Raw genomic sequence first — 22,252 nt, 5'->3', positions numbered from 1 at the left:
AAGCAACTTTTTCAAAACAACAAAAGATTTTTGTGGAATTGAGAAAATCAAGGTTTGTTTCAACGCAAAATCGGCGTTGATTATATTCAACAAAAATTTTGTTGAAGCAAACCTCGTTCAGGCTGATTCTACAAAACATTTTTCTGCGTGTGGCAATAACTTTTGAAAGGAAAAAAAAATGGTAAAAATCATGAAATTTTGAAAACAATATTTACTCAAAGGTTATTTTTTATTTATAAAATACTGGTTTTGCGATGCAAGAGCGACGAACCGTCCTAATTCTCCATAGGGACCATCCATAAACCACGGGGACACCTTGAGGGGAGGGAGGGTTGGCGATTGTCCACGCTTCATACAAATCTAATTATTCGCTCTACAGCATTGCCTTGGCGTTCTCGATTGCGAGATTCCTACTCGAAACTAACCTCTTTTTACACCTTAGCTTCCATCCACCCCGGGATTCGAACTGACGACCTTTGGATTGTTAGTCCAACTGCCTACCAGCGACTCCACCGAGGCAGGACCCAGGGAGACGACTCCTACACCTGGACTGAGCTAACGACCTAACCTTTTTTAGGTTAGGTTTTTAGGCGTGATCAGACAAATCTCGTCTCGAAAAATGCCACCAGGACCGTCTGGGATCGAACCCAGGCCGACTGTGTGAGAGGCAATCACGCTTACCCCTACACCACGGTCACCGGCTTCATACAAAAAGATTTAATTTTTATAGAAATTGTCCACGATGGAAGAGGGGGGGGGGGGGGGGGACTTGAGATTCCCAAAAAAAAGTGTCCAGTCTGGGGACCCCAAACTTCATGCTTCCCCTCAAGTTGAGCCTGCGCAGACATTTGTGTAAATTTTTGTTGGTCATTGTAATTTATTTCCGATTTTCGTGTATTTTTCAAAGTGAAATAACTCTGCCAGTTGTTGACCAAATATCATCAAGTTTGAACCAAGTTTATTCAGTTGTGAATCTAACTTTTCGAAAACAATAATTGTAACTGTAACTTTACTACAGAAAAATACTCTAAAATCAAACTCATTCATTCAACCCGAGAACAATCACTCACCGTTTCCTCCCTCTATCACAGACAACAAAGTGTGACCTGCTCGCGACGTCCCATCCGAGTCCACACCACAACACTCACGAACGACACGCCGTGAATCGTGAAACGCGACAATATCGCGCGCAAAACGCGCTACCGATCATCGCTCGCAAGCCCTCAACACGCACGACAACCTCCGCCGATTCAGTTTCTCGTCGGCATTCTGATCGTGTGGATCGCGGTTTTTCCTCGCGAGTTTGCAAACCGTTTCGCCGCCACAACCTCCGTCGTCGGTTCCCGCCGGACTTACCCCCCACCGACGACTGCTGCGGGTGCTGCGTGGGAAAATCGGGCTATTTTTTCATCACCTCCCCTGGCCACCGTTAGACGCTCATTGATCAACAACATTCGGCGCTCGAAATAAGTCATTGAGAGTGGAGCAGGGAAAAAAACACGCGATCGATTGGAGATAAAACAAGAAGGGCGCAGCCGGATTCGAACCGTGACCTGTTTCGCGACGATCTTCAATTGGTTGAGTGCTTGTACGTGGTCGTCGTATGGGTTGTGTCCCGTGGAATACCTATGGTTCCGAGTTCTGGTGTGGTGACAATTGACACAGCTAATGATTCCATGAGTGATATAATTTATTTTTATTGTTCAATTTCAATTACTTGCGGGGATCGTTTAGAGAAGATCGCGTCCACTGGTGGGCCGAACAGCATGAAGAAAGTTTCACCAAAGATCAACATACCAGAAAGTTCTTTCTACTTCAACGCCTATAAAAACGGTCAATTCGAATCAAGATTTGAGCAAACTGTAGTTACGGTTTTTGTCACTGAAGACTTTTGTGGCGCCACTCTAAACTGTTATCTTCAATCGATCAAATTTGACTTCAAAACCCAATCGAACCAATACAATATTCGACAATTTGTCTGTGGTTTCATCCCGAGCGCAACGATATCAAGGGGTTTTCCTCGCCGGTGATCGTGCAAAGCAGACGCGAGGATCTTCTTTTACGATTTATGGCGCGCATGTGGCGCGGATTCTCTCTCCTAGCTATAGTTGGCTGGGCCGTGTGTTGAAATTACAAAATTTGACTTAGCGAACTCGATCTTTTCGTTCTTTCGTCTGCAAAACGTGTATTCGCACACTTTCAACGGGGTTTTTTTAGACGATTGGGGCAAAATGTATACACCAGCGACAGGGCAGATATGTCGGGGTAAATGACACTCAATTGGGCTTAACAGGATACATTTAGAAATGATACATCAAAGGGCAACCATAAACTTGTAGCATCTACAAAAAAAAAGTTTAAGTTTATACGCCAAAAAAATACTAAACTAGACAAACATAGCTCACGCTACCCTACAAGTCTAATGTTCGGCTTCCTCGACATGGGATGCAAATTTCACCCACATGCGAAAGAGGCTGCTGTTTTGGTTGTTGTTTGCGTTATGCTCATTAAGCAAAAAAGCGAAGAAACCTCCTCTCCACCCCGCATGACATTGATTAATTGGAACAAATTAATAACCAATTCTGTAGGTTAACGATCCGAGCGCACACGGGTCTGGCCTCTGACCTTGCAACAATGTCTAGGATGGGTTTCCTTTTTGGTTGTGTGAAACATGTGCATCTTTTAATTTGCATTTTTCTTATTTGCCTATATTTTTTTTGTTAATTCATCACCTTTGTATATTTAATAATTTTTACCCTGTTATACTCTGAAATCATTTTTTTTTAATTTTTCTGTTAGAAAAAATATATTGAAAATATAAAAAAACAGACGAGCAATTCTCTCGAATTTTGAACACATAGTTTTTTTTCTGTAATCATAAAAATTATGGATTTTTTTTTTTTGAAGATTATTCTTTTTAGGCTGTTAAGTGCCATAAGTTTTATTGGATCACAAATTCAAATTGAATACAAAACTCGTCAAATTACATTCATTTTGTATCGATTTGATTTTTTTACTCCTACGATACTTTTAATGGATCATCTAATCTTAAGAGTGCACAGCAACGAAGGAAGTTGTTATCTTCTTATTACAAAATTATCAAACTTACGGACGCAATCCTGCAACAAAGTGATTGTAAAAATAGTCAAAATTTGTTGTAAATTACTTTGTGGGCAGTACTTAAGGGGATGAATAAAAAAATATTTCGATAGTACCCGTAATTTTGAAGATACTAAAATGTCTGTAACAAAAATCTGGGTGCAAAAGCTCTGGTTGATGTGCACCGTTAAGTTGAATTTTCCCTTCTTTAAAGAAGGGGAAACTTTCTTGACTTGTGTTAAACATACATAAAAAGTAAAATAGAAATCAACTTTTTTCTAATGGAGCTACATGAAACAATATTTTTGGAAGAAAAAGCAGCAAATTCTGTAAATCCTTTAAATTCATCGAATCGCTTCGTAGTCTTGGGCACCGTTCTAGGTATTTTTTTAGAAAAATCTTTAAATGCAAAGTTACTAAAAAATTAGATAACAGATTAGATGTTCTGCTCAACCAATCATGGTTTTATTAGAAGTTCGGGCTAAATAAACAGCACTTAAACGGAAATAGCGGAACTGATTTCTTTGTGATTTCCAATATCTTGACTATTTATGACTTTGTGAAAGATTTTCTGTATACAAGACCATTTCCATAAAATTAATTATTTTGAAACTTTTTAGCAAAGACGAACGGACGTAACAATTAACCAAAAAACACATCAATATCTTTTCATAAACCATTTTTTATGGACTCTTGCATTGCATCAATTTTATGGGCATTCAGTGCATTCAGTGGAAAAAAAAACAATGCAAGTTAACCTTGTTGAGTCAGAATTGCAGTGCACAGAAAAAAAAAGTTGAATTTTGGAATGTTGAAAATTTGGTAGGTTGAATATTACCTCTTTTTTGAGCAATATTACATAAAAAATGTGTAAAAATGTGAACCTGATGAATATTCATCAAAAACTGATGAAAATTCATCATTTTCAGAGGTAAAATTAATCATTTTTTTTTGACACAAAATCTGTCACCATTTCCTGATGAATATTACCATCATTTTTTTATGTGTGGTATGATCAGTATAGATATATCTACGTGCGTATGTATTGCGTGTACGTACACGAAAAAAAGTGAGGTTAAATTTTGTCCGGCCAGCAAAATCAAATGGTGCTCTAGTGTGCGTACGCGAAACGTCATAAAGCTCTATTGCCCGTATTGCCGTGGTGAATTCTGGATCATTCAAATTGTCCGTTAAATTTCTGAATGAGACATTTTAAATGGAACTAATTTTGTCTGTGATTTTTGTGTTTACAGCGATTTTAACTAAAATTTATGGTTTGATTCAATCATTCATACTTATCTCAAAAATAGCCTATTTTAAGGAGATTTGCTATTTCTGTTTTAAATCAGTTTATCCTAGAATTTATCTTGAAAATTTATTGCCAAAGTTCTTTTTTACACAATTCCTGATGAATAAAAAGCAATCAACCAGTTCCGATGAAATCCCCACTGATTTACCGCACGCCAAGTAGCAAGTGTAGTACTACAATCCGAAAGTAATTCAGGTTAAAATAAACAAACCGCTTTTACGATACGCGGAAACGGCAAAGTGGACAACACACCGAACACGGGTGACGGATGACGCACGCACGGGCGTGGGAATAAAAACCAATAATTAAGCAGCAAGCAAGTGTCGACACCCTGTTGGCCCCCAACCGAACGGACAGCAAAACGATTATGCGTAAAGTAAACAAAACAAACACAGACAGCGCGTTGCTTTTGCTACAATAATAATCCTCTTGTTAAAAAGAGAGTAATTAGGTTTGGTGCTTTGATTTTTTACCGGCTGGTGATTCACACAATAATAATGAAAAAAAAAGTAAGTGACAAGGACGACAAAAAATAAATAAAACGAAGTTAGGTTCAAATCAAAGCAAAGTAAAAAAAAGAACAATTAAATTTTGAAACGTTTCGCACATGTTGAAGTACAATATTAAAACACTTAACTTAGGACAATGTTAAGTGTATTATCAAAACTGCAATATTGTATCATTTCGCTAAAGGCCGGATAGTGAAATGATGTCCAACTTTTTTAAGATGACATGGGAAATTCTCCACTGTTTCCCTTCGCTTACTCTTTTTTATTTTTTTGGGAAATTTATATATTTGAAATGGTTACGTTGCATCTTTTAGCAACTTAAATGAATTTTTAAAAAATCGACTTTCAAATAAAGTGAGACGTTCCAAATTTCAAAGTTGATCGCACCATCTAATTGAATTTATCACGCCAAATTGGTGCAATCCAAAGAGCTCTTCCAGCGCTGTGTCTCAAGTGCTCGAATTTGCGCGACGTGATGTTTGGAATTTGCATCCATTCCATCATCGTTTCGACGGCCACAGACGGTGGGACATTCCGGCACGGCCGGGCACCATCAAGTGGAGGCGGTCATATAAAGGTTATGATGGGTGTGAGCCAATACCCGTGTACAAGTACAGCGCGAGAATAACGTGATCTTTGTGCAGACCGGTTACTCACTTACTTAGTCAATCGTTAATATCAATTCCATCACCCTTGCGTATTGTGGGTAGTGAAATAATAGCACGATTTTCATTCGGTGACAAAGTTGAAGTTGATCAAGAGGTGTTTTTGGATTCTTCTGAAATGAAACAAAACTCAGTTTGCATCAGAAATTAAAAAAAAATGTTTAAAATTAATAAACATCATGCTAAATAAACTGTTTCTACCAATATAATTTAAAGACAAAATGAACAAAGTCTCCTCCGGAAATAATTAATCTCATTCTATCCACGTGCATCTCTCGAGCAGACTCAGATCCTCTGCACTTAAAATATACGCAACAAACCCGTCATGAAGTGCGGCGTTCCGTGCGACATGCCCATCATACGGAATCCGATATTCGTTAAGTGAGCTGTGATTGCCGCCACAGAAAACTGTTCGTTCTTCATCGTCACTCAATTTTTCTCTCATGAACGTCGCCCGCTCTGACGAAACATCAGCAAACCTGCCTCAAACTTCTTGGTTGTGTACCGGTGGACCACATCCTCCTCAGCCTATATGATGTCTATTGGAATCCCCTCTCGCAATTATGACCGAGAGAGTGCTCTAAAATGTGTGCGGCGGCGCTGGGTATTTATAAATTTCTAACTTTGAATGAGGAAAAACTTAGGGTAAGTGGAACGAAATGGGGCTTGTCGATCGTTGATATTAATTTGAATAACTGTAAGAAATTTTTATTTAACTTAAATCTCATAATGCTTCCATATAAAAATAGGTGAAAATATAAAAGATCAAAAACACATCTTATTTTTATTAAATAAAATGCAAATACTTTTTTGGAAAACTTAACATCATATTTTTGTCAAAATAATTTTAAAAGTAAGATTTATTTTAACATTTATACAATTAAAAATCGTACTTTAGTTGAAGCTAGTAATAAAGAGTTTTCACAAAAAATAACTTTAAAAAATCATTTCTCCCTAATAACTCAACCAATTTCAGTTCAACGTTTTAAAATAAATTGTTAAATGAAAAGAAAAAATATTTTTTAGGCCTAAAACTTCAGTCATTGCAAAAACTAAGATGAGATTTTAAGATTGAGAATAAATATGCTGATTTGAAAGTATTGAGACTAAAAAGCCAAAAGCTTCAAACTTTTTCTGAAAAAATACGTAACATATACAAAATGGTAAATATCCAATAACAGGGTTATTCTTGAAAAAAGATTTCTCATAATGACGTACATTTATCAATCTTTCATAACCATGCGTTTTCAGAAAGTAAGCTTCATGGCTTCAAAAAATAATAAAACAGATTAAATCTCCTAATTTATTTTGATTGGATGTTGAACATTGTTTGAATAGAAATCAACTTGAAAATTGATTAAAACAAGATTTTGAAGTGTAAAATTTAAGCCTTCATTTGTAAACTAGAAACTAACATCAAATTAATATATAATGTTTTACCCGTTTGAAATGTTAGTCTTGATTTTAAATTTTTGAAAATATTTTTTTCGAAGAGATCGGAAAATTTCAAGAACTTTCATATTTTAACATTGTAAATCGGACCATTAGTTGCTGAGATATCGACATTAGAAAATGGTGGGTTGTTTGGGTAAGACTTAGAAAACATCAATTTTCCTGTTTTTTAACCTTTGCATGGCAATATCTCAGCAACTAAGGGTCGTATCAACAAAGTTCAATAAAGCAAAATATAGAGAATTTTCTCAGCTTTTCAAAAATATTTTTTTCAGAGGTGGGCAAACATGGGCACTAATTTAAAAAAATGAAAAACTGCGACTATTTTCAAAAAAGTTAACTAAAAATGCCTGTAACTTGAAAAAGAAGCACTTTATTAAAAATTCACTAAAGTACTTTTTGATTGCAAATTCGATTTTACATCGAAAAATGAAGTTGAAAAATTTTTGCGACCAATATTTCGATTTTTTAAAAAAATCTGTATTGATTCAAAAAATCATAACTCGGTCAAAGATTTTTTGCCCATGCTGGAAATTTCTGAAAAGTTGGCATTTGATGTCCTCTAAAACATATCAAAAAATAAAACTAATGCGGTGGAGGGGGTGCCGTTTATATTTATATCAAAACCGTCGGCCGCGCTGCTTCTGTGATTTTCCCCTCTGCTTGGGGAAGGCGTTTCATTTTTCGGTTTCATTTCGCTTCGCGAAATTTTGGATTGCTACCCTGTATAGAGCCCTAAGACGAAGTTCTTCGTCAAAATAAAATAAAAATGGAGTTTTTTTGCAAATCAAGTTTTAGTGACAAAAAGTGAAATTAAAAATCACCAAAAATTGTTTTACCGTGTATTTTTTCAGTGTAGTCCATATCCATACCTACAAATTTGCCGAAGACACCAAATCGATCAAAAAATTCCTTCAAAAGATACAGATTTTTGAATTTTCACATATCCTTTTTTATGGACAGCTGCCAAATTTGTATGGAAAATTATATGAACGAACTAATGATGCAAAATGGCTTCTTTGGGCATACCGAAGGCACCAAAAAAGTTTCAGCCGGATTAAAAAATACAAAAAAAAATCGAATGACCGAAATCTCAGAGAATTGCTCAAAAGCCTTTTGTTAATTTTTGAGGCCGTAAAATGAATAAAAACATGGAAAAGAAGAATCGAGACTAAAGTTTTAAACGGGCGTAAATTGAATGTTTGGCCCTTTTGAAATTTTATTATTGAATCCAAAATTTTCAAAAAATATATTTTTTTTAAGAGATCATAAAATTTTACAAATGTTCATTTTTCAAAATTGGATCATTAGTTGCTGAGATAATGGCATTAGAAAATGTGGGAATTTCTTGTTTCTTTTATTCGCTGTATTTCAGCAACCAGAGGACCAATCTTCGATGTCTCTTAGGTAACTTTATTAGACATTTCGATGCCTCTGTGCTCTCTTATGCTAACTATATAGGAAAACCAGCAAGCTTAGTACAAGAGAGCACAGAAGCATCGATTTTGTGAACTTCTCGAAAAAAATGGAAGCTTTAAAAAAAAAATCGAAAAACGGTTATACAAAAATGCAGAAATTTGTATTGAACCAATCTCAGAGAGCAAACAAAATATTGGTAAAAAATTAAATTTTTACAAAATTATTTACAAATTTTTAATTTTAGGACCACAGATCGAAAAAAGACGTAAAACTTTATCTAATCTAATCTAAGGCTGGTACAAATTTTATTTTAAGTTTTTGTCACCCAAAGTCGGTCGAAAAAATCATGGGGGCAAAAATATTTTATTTTTTTTTCAAAAAACTTCAAAATGTCAAAGAAAATTTAAGTACAGTCAACTGAATTCAATTTAAAAAGCATTCCCCTGCGTTTAGAAACATTTTTAGCATGTTTGGGTTGATAAAAAAATGTTTCGAATTAAACAAAAAAAATTTAATTTATTTAAATTTTAATTAAATTTTTGATGCTTGGTTTCGTCAAATCTTACATTTTTTGAAAACTAATGATTGCAAAACAGAGGAACTAGTGTAAAATGAATTTAAAACCAATTTTTGCATTAAAATGTTGAGACGGTGGCTTATATTTTGTTTTTTTTTTTGCGCTTACAAAGCGAACACCGTAACCAGTCAGCCATGGCCGCTCCTCGGAAAAGACGTGAAACCTTATAGAAAAAAAAATCACAAATTTATTGATATTTAGCCTTGTATTCAGCAAATTTGTGACAGCGGCATTACGTTGCATTACTATAAAAATGTATGTATTTTGTGATACTTTTTGCTTACAAATTTATAAAATTAAGTTTGAAATATGATTTATTTTAAAGAAAATAAAATAAAAAATAAAAAAATATCAATTTTTTTTAAATACGCTTTAATGATTTAAAGAGCTTAAATCAGTATAGAAAATTATACGATCAAAACTACCTCCCCTACCTTAATCCTAATATTCGTGTCTGATGGAGCTCTCGCCGACGACATCTCGAGTTGGACATGTCGCTCTCGTTCGATCGGTCGATCGCGGTAGTAGCGTTTCATCCCGCCGAGGGAGCGGTTCGGCATCGCGAAGATTGTTCAGCTCATCCTGTAGGCGCGCGCGCCCGCCTCTAAGCAAATCGGAAAAGGGGGACTCGGATGGACTTGAAGTGTGCGCAGACTTGGGGGGACTTTTCAACCTTCTTGTCCGGACGTTGACGGGCAGAACGATGTGTGAAAAATTGTAACGGGTTTTGGTTTTTTCTTTTTGCATTAGAAACTAGACGTGAGTGATTTTGGGGTGTTTCGGTGAAGGAAAAAGAAAGGAAAATTTTACCCTTGAATAAGCACGCGTGAACCACTTGGAAATCCATGGACGTCCAGCCGCGTGACGTCGAAGATCAACAACCGTGGTGAACGACTGCTGGCCGGTGGTGAAAAATTGGCACCGTAGCGCGTTGTGGTTCTGGCAATTAAGCCGGATTAGTGTGGTGCGGATGTGAATTAAGTCATACGGAGAGTGAAATTCTGCAGAGTACAGGACCGTGTCTAGACGCGAGGTCGCGAAGACTTGCCGAACTTTCGATGTACGAACGAATCGATTGCAATAAATCCATCACGATCCAGCTTCAATCTGTGAATTTTAGTGCCACTCACCTTAAGTGCGTAATAAAGACGTCACCAGTCGTAGAGGTTCGCGCGAGAAACACGTCCTAGTGTACAAGCGGGCGTCGTTGTCCGGAAGATCCGCAATGACGACGGAATGATGCGCTAGGACAAGTTCTTCTATTTATAATGGGGTAATTCTCCGCCAACTCACACAGCAGTTGCCCCGACCCCTCTTAGATTTGCGTGAAACTTTGTCCTAAGGGGTAACTTTTGTCCCTGATCACGAAACCGAGGTCCGTTTTTTGATATCTCGTGACGGAGGGGCGGTACGACCCCTTCAATTTTTGAACATGCGAAAAAAGAGGTGTTTTTCAATAATTTGCAGCCGGAAACGGTGATGAGATAGAAATTTGGTGTCAAAGGGACTTTTATGTAAAATTAGACGCCCGATTTGATGGCGTACTCAGAATTCCGAAAAAACGTATTTTTCATCGAAAAAAACACTAAAAAAGTTTTAAAAATTCTCCCATTTTCCGTTACTCGACTGTAAAAAATTTTGGAACATGTCATTTTATGGGAAATTTAATGTACTTTTCAAATCTACATTGACCCAGAAGGGTCATTTTTTCATTTAGAACAAAATTTTTCATTTTAAAATTTCGTGTTTTTTCTAACTTTGCAGGGTTATTTTTTAGAGTGTAACAATGTTCTACAAAGTTGTAGAGCAGACAATTACAAAAATTTTGATATATAAACATAAGGGGTTTGCTGATAAACATCACGAGTTATCGCGATTTTACGAAAAAAAGTTTGGAAAAAGTTGGTCGTCGTTGATCATGGCCGTTCATGGTCACCCGCGACAGACACGGACGACGAAACAAAGAGAAATGCAAAAAGTAACTTTTTCAAACTTTTTTTTCGTAAAATCGTGATAACTCGTGATGTTTATCAGCAAACCCCTTATGTTTATATATCAAAATTTTTGTAATTGTCTGCTCTACAACTTTGTAGAACATTGTTACACTTTCAAAAATAACCCTGCAAAGTTAGAAAAAACACGAAATTTTAAAATGAAAAATTTTGTTCTAAATGAAAAAATGACCCTTCTGGGTCAATGTAGATTCGAAAAGTACATTAAATTTCCCATAAAATGACATGTTCCAAAATTTTTTACAGTCGAGTAACGGAAAATGGGAGAATTTTTAAAACTTTTTTAGTGTTTTTTTCGATGAAAAATACGTTTTTTCGGAATTCTGAGTACGCCATCAAATCGGGCGTCTAATTTTACATAAAAGTCCCTTTGACACCAAATTTCTATCTCATCACCGTTTCCGGCTGCAAATTATTGAAAAACACCTCTTTTTTCGCATGTTCAAAAATTGAAGGGGTCGTACCGCCCCTCCGTCACGAGATATCAAAAAACGGACCTCGGATTCGTGATCAGGGACAAAAGTTACCCCTTAGGACAAAGTTTCACGCAAATCGAAGAGGGGTCGGGGCAACTTTTCCCGATTTCGTGTGAGTTGGTAGAGAATTACCCAATGTCGTTACCGTACAGAAGTGAACCAAGCAAAAAAAAAAAGAGGAACCTGCAGACTGCATCACTACTACTGATTCTTGGCGGCTTAACGGCGGGTATGATTCAGAGATGAGCTAAGCCTTGTTTATGCGCCGAACGTTGCGCGCTGTCGGTGATCGTGACACATTACACCCAGCAGTAGTCATAGTCGTGCAAACGGAATATTTCAAAAAAGAACTTATTTTAAAACCCCCTCAGTCTTACGTGAACTGCGGTCGAGAGTTTGGGCCGGAAACGTTGACGGGAATCATGCCACATGAAGGTGAATCCATCCACAGATTGCCGGGAGTGAGTCGGAAGAATAACTGAGTACATTACTGTTTCAAACTGCGGGAATTGAAATAATGTTGAAATCAGCATATTGAATACAAATCACATAATTTAAGAAATTAAATTTCTTTTTAGATTCCAAATTTGCTATCCTTTTTTTACCAACAAAGACATAGCTTGTCTTTCTAATTAACGGGCAAGGTGCAAAACTGCACGGTGTCGTTTGCTAATTATTGAAAATCGTTGAGTTGTATCGGAGCCACAAATATTTTTTCCAACTTATGAAGGCCTCTGATTTCTTATTTATTCCATGTCATAAAGTCTTATATTTCTTCCATGTTCAGAAGGACAAATTTTGTATTATTGTTTGAGCTTTATATTCTTTGGCGATTGTTCACGCTCCATACAAAAAGATCCATTTAGAAACAAATGGTTTCAAAACTTGCAGGACTTATTTTTTGCCAATTAAAACGATTTTTCCGCGAAAAATGAAGGTTAGTCTTATGTTTAAAATTTACAAAACATTTTTCAAAAAGATCAGAAAATTTCACGAATGTTTTTTTTTCCTTTTTAGAATCGAACCATTTGTTCCAGAGATATACACATTAAAAAAATGAGTGCAAATAAAATCCATTTCTGCTTCCGATCGTTGACTTCTTTGAAAGACCAAATGTGACCGACACGGCCAAATTTTGAATTTATCGCAAAAATACCGTAATTCGCACGATATTGTTCGATTTGAAAGAACTGTAAACTGGGGCGACATTGATAGGCTGAAGTTTTTGTTTTTTTTTTTTACAAAGATAAAAAGACGGAATTAGGTAGAGAAGTGTTTAAAGAAGTACCTCAAAAAGTTAGTACACTATAGTTAGGAAAAAAGGTTAATAGAATTATTTCTAGAGTATTTTAAAAGGTCCCATAAGCTATTGTGTTTCATATGATGTTAATAGGACAAGATTTTAAAACTCTCTAAGTGAGCAATTGTCTGAGATTTCGGTCATTCGATTTTTTTGTATTTTTTAATCCGGCAGAAACTTTGTTGGTGCCTTCGGTTTGCCCAAAGAAGCCATTTTGCATCATAAGTTTTTTCATTTAATTTTCCATACTAATTTGGCAGCTGTCCATACAAAAACGTTATATGAAAATTCAAAAATCTGTATCTTCTAAAGGAATTTTTTGATCGGTTTGGTGTCTTCTGCAAAGTTGTAGGTATTGATAAGGACTACACTGAAAAAAAAATGATACACGGTAAATTTTTTTTGGTGATCTTTAATTTTACTTTTTGTCACTAAAACTTGATTTGCAAAAAACACTATTTTTATTTTTTTATTTTCTGATATGTTTTAAAAGACATGAAATGACAACTTTTCAGAAATTTCCAGAACGGACAAAAAATCTTTGACCGAGTTATGATTTCTTGAATCGATACTGATTCTTTTCAAAAAAAAAGCGAAATATTGGTCGCATAAGTTTTTAAACTTCATTTATCGATGTAATTTTTTTTTAAATTAGTGCACATGTTTGCCCACTTTTGAAAAAAGTATTTTTTAAAAGCTGAGAATATTCTCAATATTTTGCTCTTTTGAACTTTGTTGATACGACCCTTAGTTGCTGAGATATTGCCATGCAAAGATTTCAAAACAGGAAAATTGATTTTTTCTCACCCAAACAACTAACCATTTTTTAATGTCTATCTCAGCAACTAATGGTCCGATTTTCAATGTTAAAATATGATACATTCGTGAAATCTTTTCGAAAACAATATTTTCAAGATTAATATTTCAAATGGGCGTAATATTGAATATTTGGCCTTTTTGTAATGTTAGTCTTGATTTAAAAAAAAATTAAAATATTGTTTTCGAAAATATCGAATGTTATATAAGTTTAACAAGTTTGAAACCGAATTCAAAAATGTTATCAGATTTACAGGCATTTTCCGTATTTTTTTTGTTTTTGTAAATTAGGAAAATCATGCTACAAAATGGGTTTTTGTAGTAACAAAATTTTATATTTTTCTGAAAAAAATACAATTTATAATGAATTTTGATTAAATTTGATACTTTTTATCAACTTAACCCAAATTTATATACATTTTATTAAAAGTTAATGAACTTAGTTAAACAAACACTTGATTGTGATTTTTTGAAATGAAGCATTCGAAGTTACCTTACCATCGGTCAATTTGACGTAAAGACTTTCAATTTACAGCGACTCAAACCATTTTTAAAGGACTATTGAAAAAAAAATGTTTGTTAAAACGTACATTGATTTTTTTTGACACCCCTTTTACACAGAATTTACACACTCTACCAAATGTGTGTTTTGATAGTGTGCGTGAGCGCCGTGTAAAAAATGACAGTTCGTCACTTTTTAGTTTGACTTTGACCAACCAACGGGGTAAAAACTAAAAAAGTGGTTGAGTGTAGTTAGTTTCAATAGAAATTGATATTTTAAAATAATATAACTTTATTTCAATTAATAAAAAAATATCAAAAACATTAAACACGACACAAGTTCCAGAATCCAAACGAAACCGTTTTGCGTCGTCGGTTTTAACTTCCTCACTATAGGCTAAAGATTCACTCCAAATATGAACTATTTAATTTTTTATTGGTTTTGTTTTAGGTAAATTGTTTTTACCGATAAAAAAAAACCATCCCAAAAAGTATCGAACAAATTGGAATTGGTGCGACCTTCGGCTGATGGGGTTGGCCTGGAAAGCGTTAACATTTCTAGAGTTTTTTTTATTAGGTCCAAACATATGAAATACTATAATTTATTGGTCCTTTTTTTTAAAAAAAAAACTCTGGATTTATTTTTTTGAATTTTTAATAAAATCGGGTAGATTTTTTTGCTTTCAACCAATTTTGAAAACTTTAGATAGTTTCATATATATTTTTGAAAATATTTAACCATTTGAAATTATCATATCTATTTCCAATTGGCACCTGATAAACAAAACTCTCGACCACATCCGGATGCACCACGTTCGTGTGATTCCACCCAATTAATGGTAATTGTACAATTTAATTACCCACGCTTGCCACTCAACAGCAGCCGGAGGGGTACCACGGCCGCCGGTCGCCGGATTTGTAATTGTGCCACCCACGCGTTCCGATGCAGCCAGCAGTTCTGAGTACAGCTTCAGTCTCCACCACGGTGGTTAAGTACACCCTCGGTGGCGGCCAAAGCTAAACAAAACACGATATTGGACGGATGATCTATCCAGCTGAATGATATTGTTCCGTTCCGTGCCACCCATCAGTTGGAAACACATGTCGATGTCAGTGGAGGATCGACAATTAAAAGTCTCTATAGTGATTCTTGGGATTGTGTAACGAACTCGGTGCAACCACATTGTCTTCGGTTGGACAATTAGAAATCAGCAGAGCAATCTGGAATCTCTGAAGATTTTGCGATTTAATTTTACGCCGAAATTGAGGCCATTCAGTCATAACTATTGCTCGATTGCTTGTTTACATTCGTCCAACTATTTTAAGTTTGAAAACACGCGAGCAGATCGAGCCACTTGGAATGGGGTCATCTGCGTTGGCGAATATAGTTCCGTTCCGCGCACGGGAATTTGAACGCATTCCACGTGCAAACGGCGCAAAGAAAGTCGTTGACACACGTCCAAGAAGATGGAGAAGCTTGGTTGTGTTTTTGCATCGGGAAATATGCAGAAAATGCACAGAGACAGCGTCACTTAATGCGAGAGAATCCTGAACATTCCCCAGCGCAAAGCTGTGCCGAGTGAAACCGGACGTACAATGGGACAAATATAATAATATAAATCTGTTTGGTTTTTGTTCCGTCGTTTTCTTAGCAACATTTTTTTCTCCTCCGCCAAAGATCTTGAACCGTGTCTTTAATATACAGTTCAGTTTTTTGCCTTTTCGAAGAGAGAGTTATTTATAAATGTCGTGTGCTTGCTTGTTGTTACAGCCAGTAAAACGCTGTGCAACTGCAATATTATTAGAAGCGTGGTTCGTCGTCCAACGCATGGGGAAATTTGAGCTGCGTGACACGCACAGAATCTTTGGACGGCTGGCGTCATTTGCTAGCGTGCTCGTGAAGGGACGCACGTTCATTCAAAAACTAGCGACTAACGGAATTCTCTATTCTACACAGGTTCATCAAACTACTAGTTCAACGCCGTCAACGATCACAATAATGCGACAAATTTCCAAGAGTGTTCAGGCGATTGCCCGTACGTAATATGAACAAATCCGATGGCGACAAGGCACTGAGCAACGAACGGAAGAACAAGAAGAAAATAGTACCGGTAGGCAAAGTGTGTTCAAGATGTAACTGACTCGTATTTAACTAAAAAAAATCTTCTTTTAGAACAAAAATGTTCCCGACTCCAGATCGTCTGCGACCGGAAGTGGTGGGTTTCACTCGTTTTTCCGCTGGTTCCGCAAGGACCAGAGAGATCCAGACCTCGAGCTGCCCCAGGTCGTTGATATCCGACAACCACAACCCGTACAGGCTGAACCGAGCACTCCAGCAGCAGTAGCATGCGCCAGTAACCCGCAAGTGGCCAGCGAAACTTCGTCCGATGAGGTGAGCCAAAGCAACGGAACGCACAGTTCCTCGCCGAGTCCGAGCCCAGTGATAGACTGCAATAACTTATCGAAAGCCTCCAGCTGTGATAGTATCCTTAGTACGGCCACCACCGGTTTCGCGTTCGTGCCACCGAATTGCTACGACGAAGTGATCGGCAGGCTGCCCCAGACTGAACGTGTCATCAACCCGGGTCCGTACACCGATAGCTACAAGCGACGCGTAAGGCAACTCGACCAAACGCGAGAGCAGGACAAAAAGAATGACCTAACTCTGCGCAAAAAGTACAATCTATTCTCAAGCATACGATCAGCCGCACCGAAACCTCCCGAACGGGACGCAACACTTACGAGACACAACCAAAAGCCAACTTACCCCGACCTCAGTCTACCGAGCACTTCAAAAGTTACCGCAGAAGCAAACAAAAATGACGATCCCACTGATTCTACCGTGAAGAGACACCGTCGCACGGTCAGCGACAGCTCCAAGGACAGAAAAGCGGGCGCTTACGTCCACGTCCGTGGAAAACGTCGGGCACCTCCGCCACCTCCTCTAGATCTCAACGCAAACTCGCAAGGAACGCTTTCCAACCAATCGCAAAGCTCATACGGAACGCTATCGCCGGGATCAACGCTTTCTCGTAAGAAACGACCTGCTCCGTTACCACCGCCACGATCACCCACGTCCCCAACACTGAACGAAGCAGTGTCCAACACTAGTCTACTCGAAGATAAAGAAATCAAAGCCATAATCGAAGGAACCTCCCGCCCGAAATCCCCCACATTCATAATGCCAATCCGAACGACACCTCTGCCAGGAATCAGCGAAGAGCGAACACCCGGAGGACTCACGGAAGAACAAAAGCAACAGCTGATCGATAACATCAGACGGGTACAAACACCCGAAGCAGATCCTCCAACGCCAACCAACGCTCCTTCGCCATCGTTTATGCTCACCAACAACGATGTGATGAAACTGGAAGAAAACTTCATCAACACCAACGGAACACGATCGCCAATACACGACTACCTCTACGCAGAAGCCGTCAACAGCAACGTCAAGCCGGGAATACCAACATCGCCGATCTCTCCCCGTCCCTGGTACAAGCGTCCCATTTCCGGAACAAAGCAACAGGAAAGCTCCCTTCCGTTCAAGAAAGACATCATTCTGAAAACAATCGACAAGCGGAAGGCCAAACAACGTGACAAGGAGGATCTGCCCGAAGTTGGATACTGTCGCAACTCACTGGTAGACACGGGCAGCACAAGCCACTCCGCAACCAAATTCAACCTGTTTGCCAAGATCACCGAGAAATCCGACGATACGAAGCGACGCGAGAGGGATAACGAAAAGCGAAAATCCGGCATCGGAATCCCCAGCATCAGCGAACTCGATCGGGAAGCTGCCGAGATCATCAACAAGGAAAACGCCCTCAAGCAAACTCACCAAGCTGCGGAAAGCGACCTTTACTTCTCGGCACCGGAACAGCTGGTGAAGCGAAGCAGATCCTTCGTCAGCAAAGATGAACCGGAATCGATCGATCAAGCAAGCGGAAAACCGAAATCAACCAAAGAACTCATATCCAGGTTTGAAGCGACTTCCACAAACATAAGCAAAGTGACGGTGAATCCGTCCTTTATCCCAAAGAAGGACTACTTTGGCGAGCCACGAAACACGCAACCTACGCCACCGGACTCCAAGGAGAACACTCCACCGCAAGGCATCGTCAAAACGGGAAGCGACAAAAACCTGCTCGGCCTGTGGTCATGCCCGTACTGCACCCTGGAAAACCCCAACTGGAGAATCATCTGTGAAGCGTGCGAACGCATCAAACCGTACGAAAAGCTAAGCATTCTCGAGGAACCCCCACTGCGACCCAATCACCCACTGAAGAAGGCAATCCCTGAGGTAAAACCACCACCGCAACAGCCTACCGCCGAAGATTGGGACAAGAAAACGGAACGCGTGCTCAAGTACTTTATGCCCAAGACGAACCCAACCATGGGCAGTGGTGGAACGCCAGAATCGCCCAAAAAATCGTTCGGACAAGCTAAGATGCTTGCATCGCCGAAAATGGGCGTCAAGAGTTTGATGAACCGCATGTCACCGGACAAACCGAACGGCTTTAGAAATTTCAACGCCACTCCTGACGTGTACCACACGACGAACAAGTTTGACGACGAGAAACTGAAGGAAAACGCTGTTGTTGTGACAACAGTTCCAACGGTGGTTGCTCCACTAGCTTCTCCGGAACCTACTGTGGAAGGAGTGCCTACCAGTCAGATCGACATAGACGAAGTTCGCAACGCACGAATCGCTCGGTTCAGCACTAACCTTGACAAGAACGATGACGAGCCACCAAAGCACGTGCAAGACATGGACGATGAAGCGCTGGAGAAGGAAAAGGAACGCTTACGTGAGATGATTCGAGCGATGAACGCCAAAGCGCTGGCAGACAAGTATCCTGTGCTTCAGAAACCGCCCAGCAGTGGCCCAGCAAAGCGAGAATCGCCACTAATGCAACGAAGGAACGGGTTCATCTCGGGTATTCCAGTCTCTACCAACAGTCCCAAGCCGATACGTAAGGCAAGTCCGACAATGGCGAAAAGAGCCGCGCCAATTGTCGAGGAGCATCCACCCGTCGTAGCGGAACCGTACAAGCTGGGTGCGATCAAGAAAACGTTCGTTCGAAAAACTGAGGAACCAAAGATCATCAACCAAGAGGTGAAGAGTCCTGCTAGGGAGCAGAACCTGAGCCCACAAACAATACCAAAGACCGTTACCGAACTGAACGAACCAAAGCTGATCCTGACCAACGACGTTCAACGAATTCGCTACGAAGTGATGGACGAAGAACAGTTCAAGCAGCAGAACCCAGCTCCACGGCAAGACTCACTCACACGTCAGGCACCGTTCTCCGATCAGCAAAACGAGAAGGTCCGTCAGATATCGCACCAGCTGCGTTCGGCCCAAGGAGTTCAGCATTTCAAGAACACGCTCAAGTACGCGGGAACTTCGATGACCCGAACGAACACGCTGGCGATCAACAAGCTGCTGAGGAACCTGGAGTTGGCGATCGGCGAGGGAGCGCACGACAAGGCCGCTCGGCTGGCGATGGATCTGGCCAAGATGAAGGTGTCGCTGTCGGTTACGCGGCAGAGTCCGGGCGGGTCGGACTCTGGATCGTCGGGAAGTCTCACGGAAACTAGGTAATTACGATTGATCTTTTGTCTTTGAAGTAGTGACGGCAAGACTCTTCCGCTTTCAGCATCACCGTTTACATCAACGACAAGAACAGCCGGAAGGGTCCGCTAAAGGTCAGCGTTTCGTCGACACTGACGCTAGCCCAGTGGAAGCTGAAGTTTGCCCGGGATTACGGAATTCCGCTCGCAATTCAGCGCTGGGTTTGCAACGACCTGTATCTCTCGAACGAGCGCAAAACGCTGTACGACTACGGTGTGGACGTCGACCACGTGCTGCAGCTGTACATTGTAAGCGAAGCAGTGAAGCCCCTGAAACCGTTGGGAACAACGGTAGCAGCTGCTTCCGTGGTCAAGGTTGAGGAGAAGGTCGTTCCAGTGATGACTGTGGTAAAGCCCCAGTTCAGCAAGACCGAGGCAAAGATACTGTCCGTGTCGGATTCCGACGGAGATGGGTCCGATACGCAGAACGAGATGCATGAGGATGATTCCAAGCTTGGTAAGTAGTTATTAACCACCTTGACCTCAAGTCCTTGTCCGTGGTGTCGCTACCAATTCTTAATTTATTTTAGGAGCAACAGCGCTGCCAACAATCTCCGAGAACAACGGACCTCAAAATGATACCGAGGAGGGATGGGTGTGTCCACTGTGCACGCTGATCAATCCACCGAATCGTCCTGGCTGTGGAGCATGTTCCGAGGCAAGACCAGCTTCTTACGTAGTCCCTGCTCGTTATAGAACAAACGACGACGAATTAATTCCGGAAGAACTGAAAAGATTCATCCAGGATGATGTCCGGAAATCTTCCGATGTTCAGCTTCGGAATCCTCCCAAAGAGTTGCGGAATGATCTCAATCGCGTGTCCAGCAATCGAAAGTCTTCGGACATTTTCAACATCTTGCTGGATGAAAGTAAAGTCGCGGAATCACAAACCAGAACCAGTCAACCCAATCCAAGTACTACGGATCTGTTGACCACGAGACATATCCAGGTTCCCGAGCAGAAGAACATTGTGATGACGGCCTTTGCTAGTCCAAACATAACCCGGAACAAGTACCGGGGAGTGGACAACTTCAATCCGAACTCGTACAACAACGGAGTGGCACCCGCGCCAAAGGAAGGACCCATCATCAGCACTGCCAGTCCGATAGTCCGAGCGGTTCTCTTGAAGGAAAAGAAGCCCGTCAAGTTCGAGCGCAATGGGCTGGTAATGCCGGACGATGAAACAGACGTAACGAATCACTACATGGAGCTGGTTAATCTGGATTCTGCAGATGTAATCGCGAATGTCGATGCGTTCGAGTGCCCCATTTGTTTCGGAACCTTTGAGCAGTACGAAGGAGTTGTGCTGCGCGATTGTCTGCACACATTTTGCAAGGAATGCCTGGCGAACACGATCAACTTCAGCGAAGAAGCGGAAATCCGGTGTCCGTTCATGGATGCCGTGTACAGCTGCGAGAGTGTCATCACGGTAGGGGGTATTTCTTCATCTTTTGAACAGCTTGCTAATTCAGTCCTTTTGCAGCAACGCGAGATCAAAGCTCTGGTCACAAAGGACATGTATGAGGCCTACCTGGCACGGTCCATCCGACAAGCGGAAAGCAAGCTGGACAATACGTTCCACTGTAAGACGCCCAACTGCCGCGGCTGGTGCATCTACGAGGACAACGTCAATCAGTTCAAGTGCCCCGTGTGTACGATCGTAAATTGCCTCACGTGCAGAGTAAGTTGGCTCGCCTTGAAAGATGTTAAACCACATCAAATGATATTATTTACGCAAATTGCAGGCAATTCACGACGGGCTTGACTGCAAGCAGTTCCAAGATCGAATTAAAAACGACTGTGATACGAATATCGAAGCGAGACAAACCCGGGACATGCTGCAGGAAATGGTCGACCGGGGAGATGCCCTCATGTGTCCGACATGCCAGGTTTGTAGACATGCCAATGTGGCCAAAATCAAACCACATAACCAACTAACCTCCCTCCGCACAGGTCGTAATGATGAAAAAGTGGGGCTGCGACTGGCTCAAGTGCAGCATGTGCAAAACGGAAATCTGCTGGGTTACGCGGGGTCCACGGTGGGGCCCCGGCGGAAAGGGCGACACGAGTGCCGGCTGCCGGTGTGGTGTCGACGGAAAAAAGTGCCATCCATCTTGCAATTACTGCCATTGAAGAGTTAATGCCTCCTATACTTAAGTTTTAAGCGCTCACGCGCGAGTTCTTTTGTGCCGTATAAGGGTCGATGCCAAAGAGCGAGGAGTGGAACACGAAAGTATAGCGTAAAAATTGTGCGTTTTAACAAACATACCGTGTGGATATTAAATCTAATGTATCTCAAGCCTCAATAAAAGCAATAAGAAAAAAAAAACTAAGAGTTAGTGGTACATTTCTAGAGTTTTTTTTGAAAAGGTCCTATGAACAAAATTTTTAATTTTTGCTTTTTGGGTGTTTTTAGAACCGCCTTGAGTCAGGGGTATTTAAAAACACCCAAAAATCAAAAAGTAAAAATTTTGTTTATAGGA

At 40.0% G+C, this 22,252-nt stretch overlaps 1 protein-coding gene across 4 annotated transcripts in view; it reads left to right on the top strand.

The window, feature by feature from the left end:
• Nucleotides 1–1,261: 1,261 nt before the first annotated feature.
• LOC120415583 (uncharacterized) overlaps nt 1,262–22,252 on the top strand; it is a 31,711-nt gene continuing 10,720 nt past the window's right edge. The window contains exons 1-8 of one of the 4 annotated variants that reach the window (XM_039577169.2): nt 1,262–1,588; nt 16,093–16,246; nt 16,309–19,736; nt 19,796–20,226; nt 20,300–21,198; nt 21,253–21,450; nt 21,515–21,658; nt 21,723–22,098. In XM_039577169.2, the coding sequence (XP_039433103.1) occupies nt 16,181–16,246; nt 16,309–19,736; nt 19,796–20,226; nt 20,300–21,198; nt 21,253–21,450; nt 21,515–21,658; nt 21,723–21,902 (5,346 nt within the window). In that variant the 5' untranslated portion in view covers nt 1,262–1,588; nt 16,093–16,180 and the 3' untranslated portion in view covers nt 21,903–22,098. The other 3 variants (XM_039577167.2, XM_039577168.2, XM_052708583.1) reach the window with 3 other exon arrangements.

This window comes from Culex pipiens, chromosome 2, assembly GCF_016801865.2.
Source record: "Culex pipiens pallens isolate TS chromosome 2, TS_CPP_V2, whole genome shotgun sequence".
In the NCBI taxonomy this organism is placed as follows: Eukaryota; Metazoa; Arthropoda; class Insecta; order Diptera; family Culicidae; genus Culex; species Culex pipiens.
This window is presented reverse-complemented; position numbering and strand designations above follow the sequence as displayed.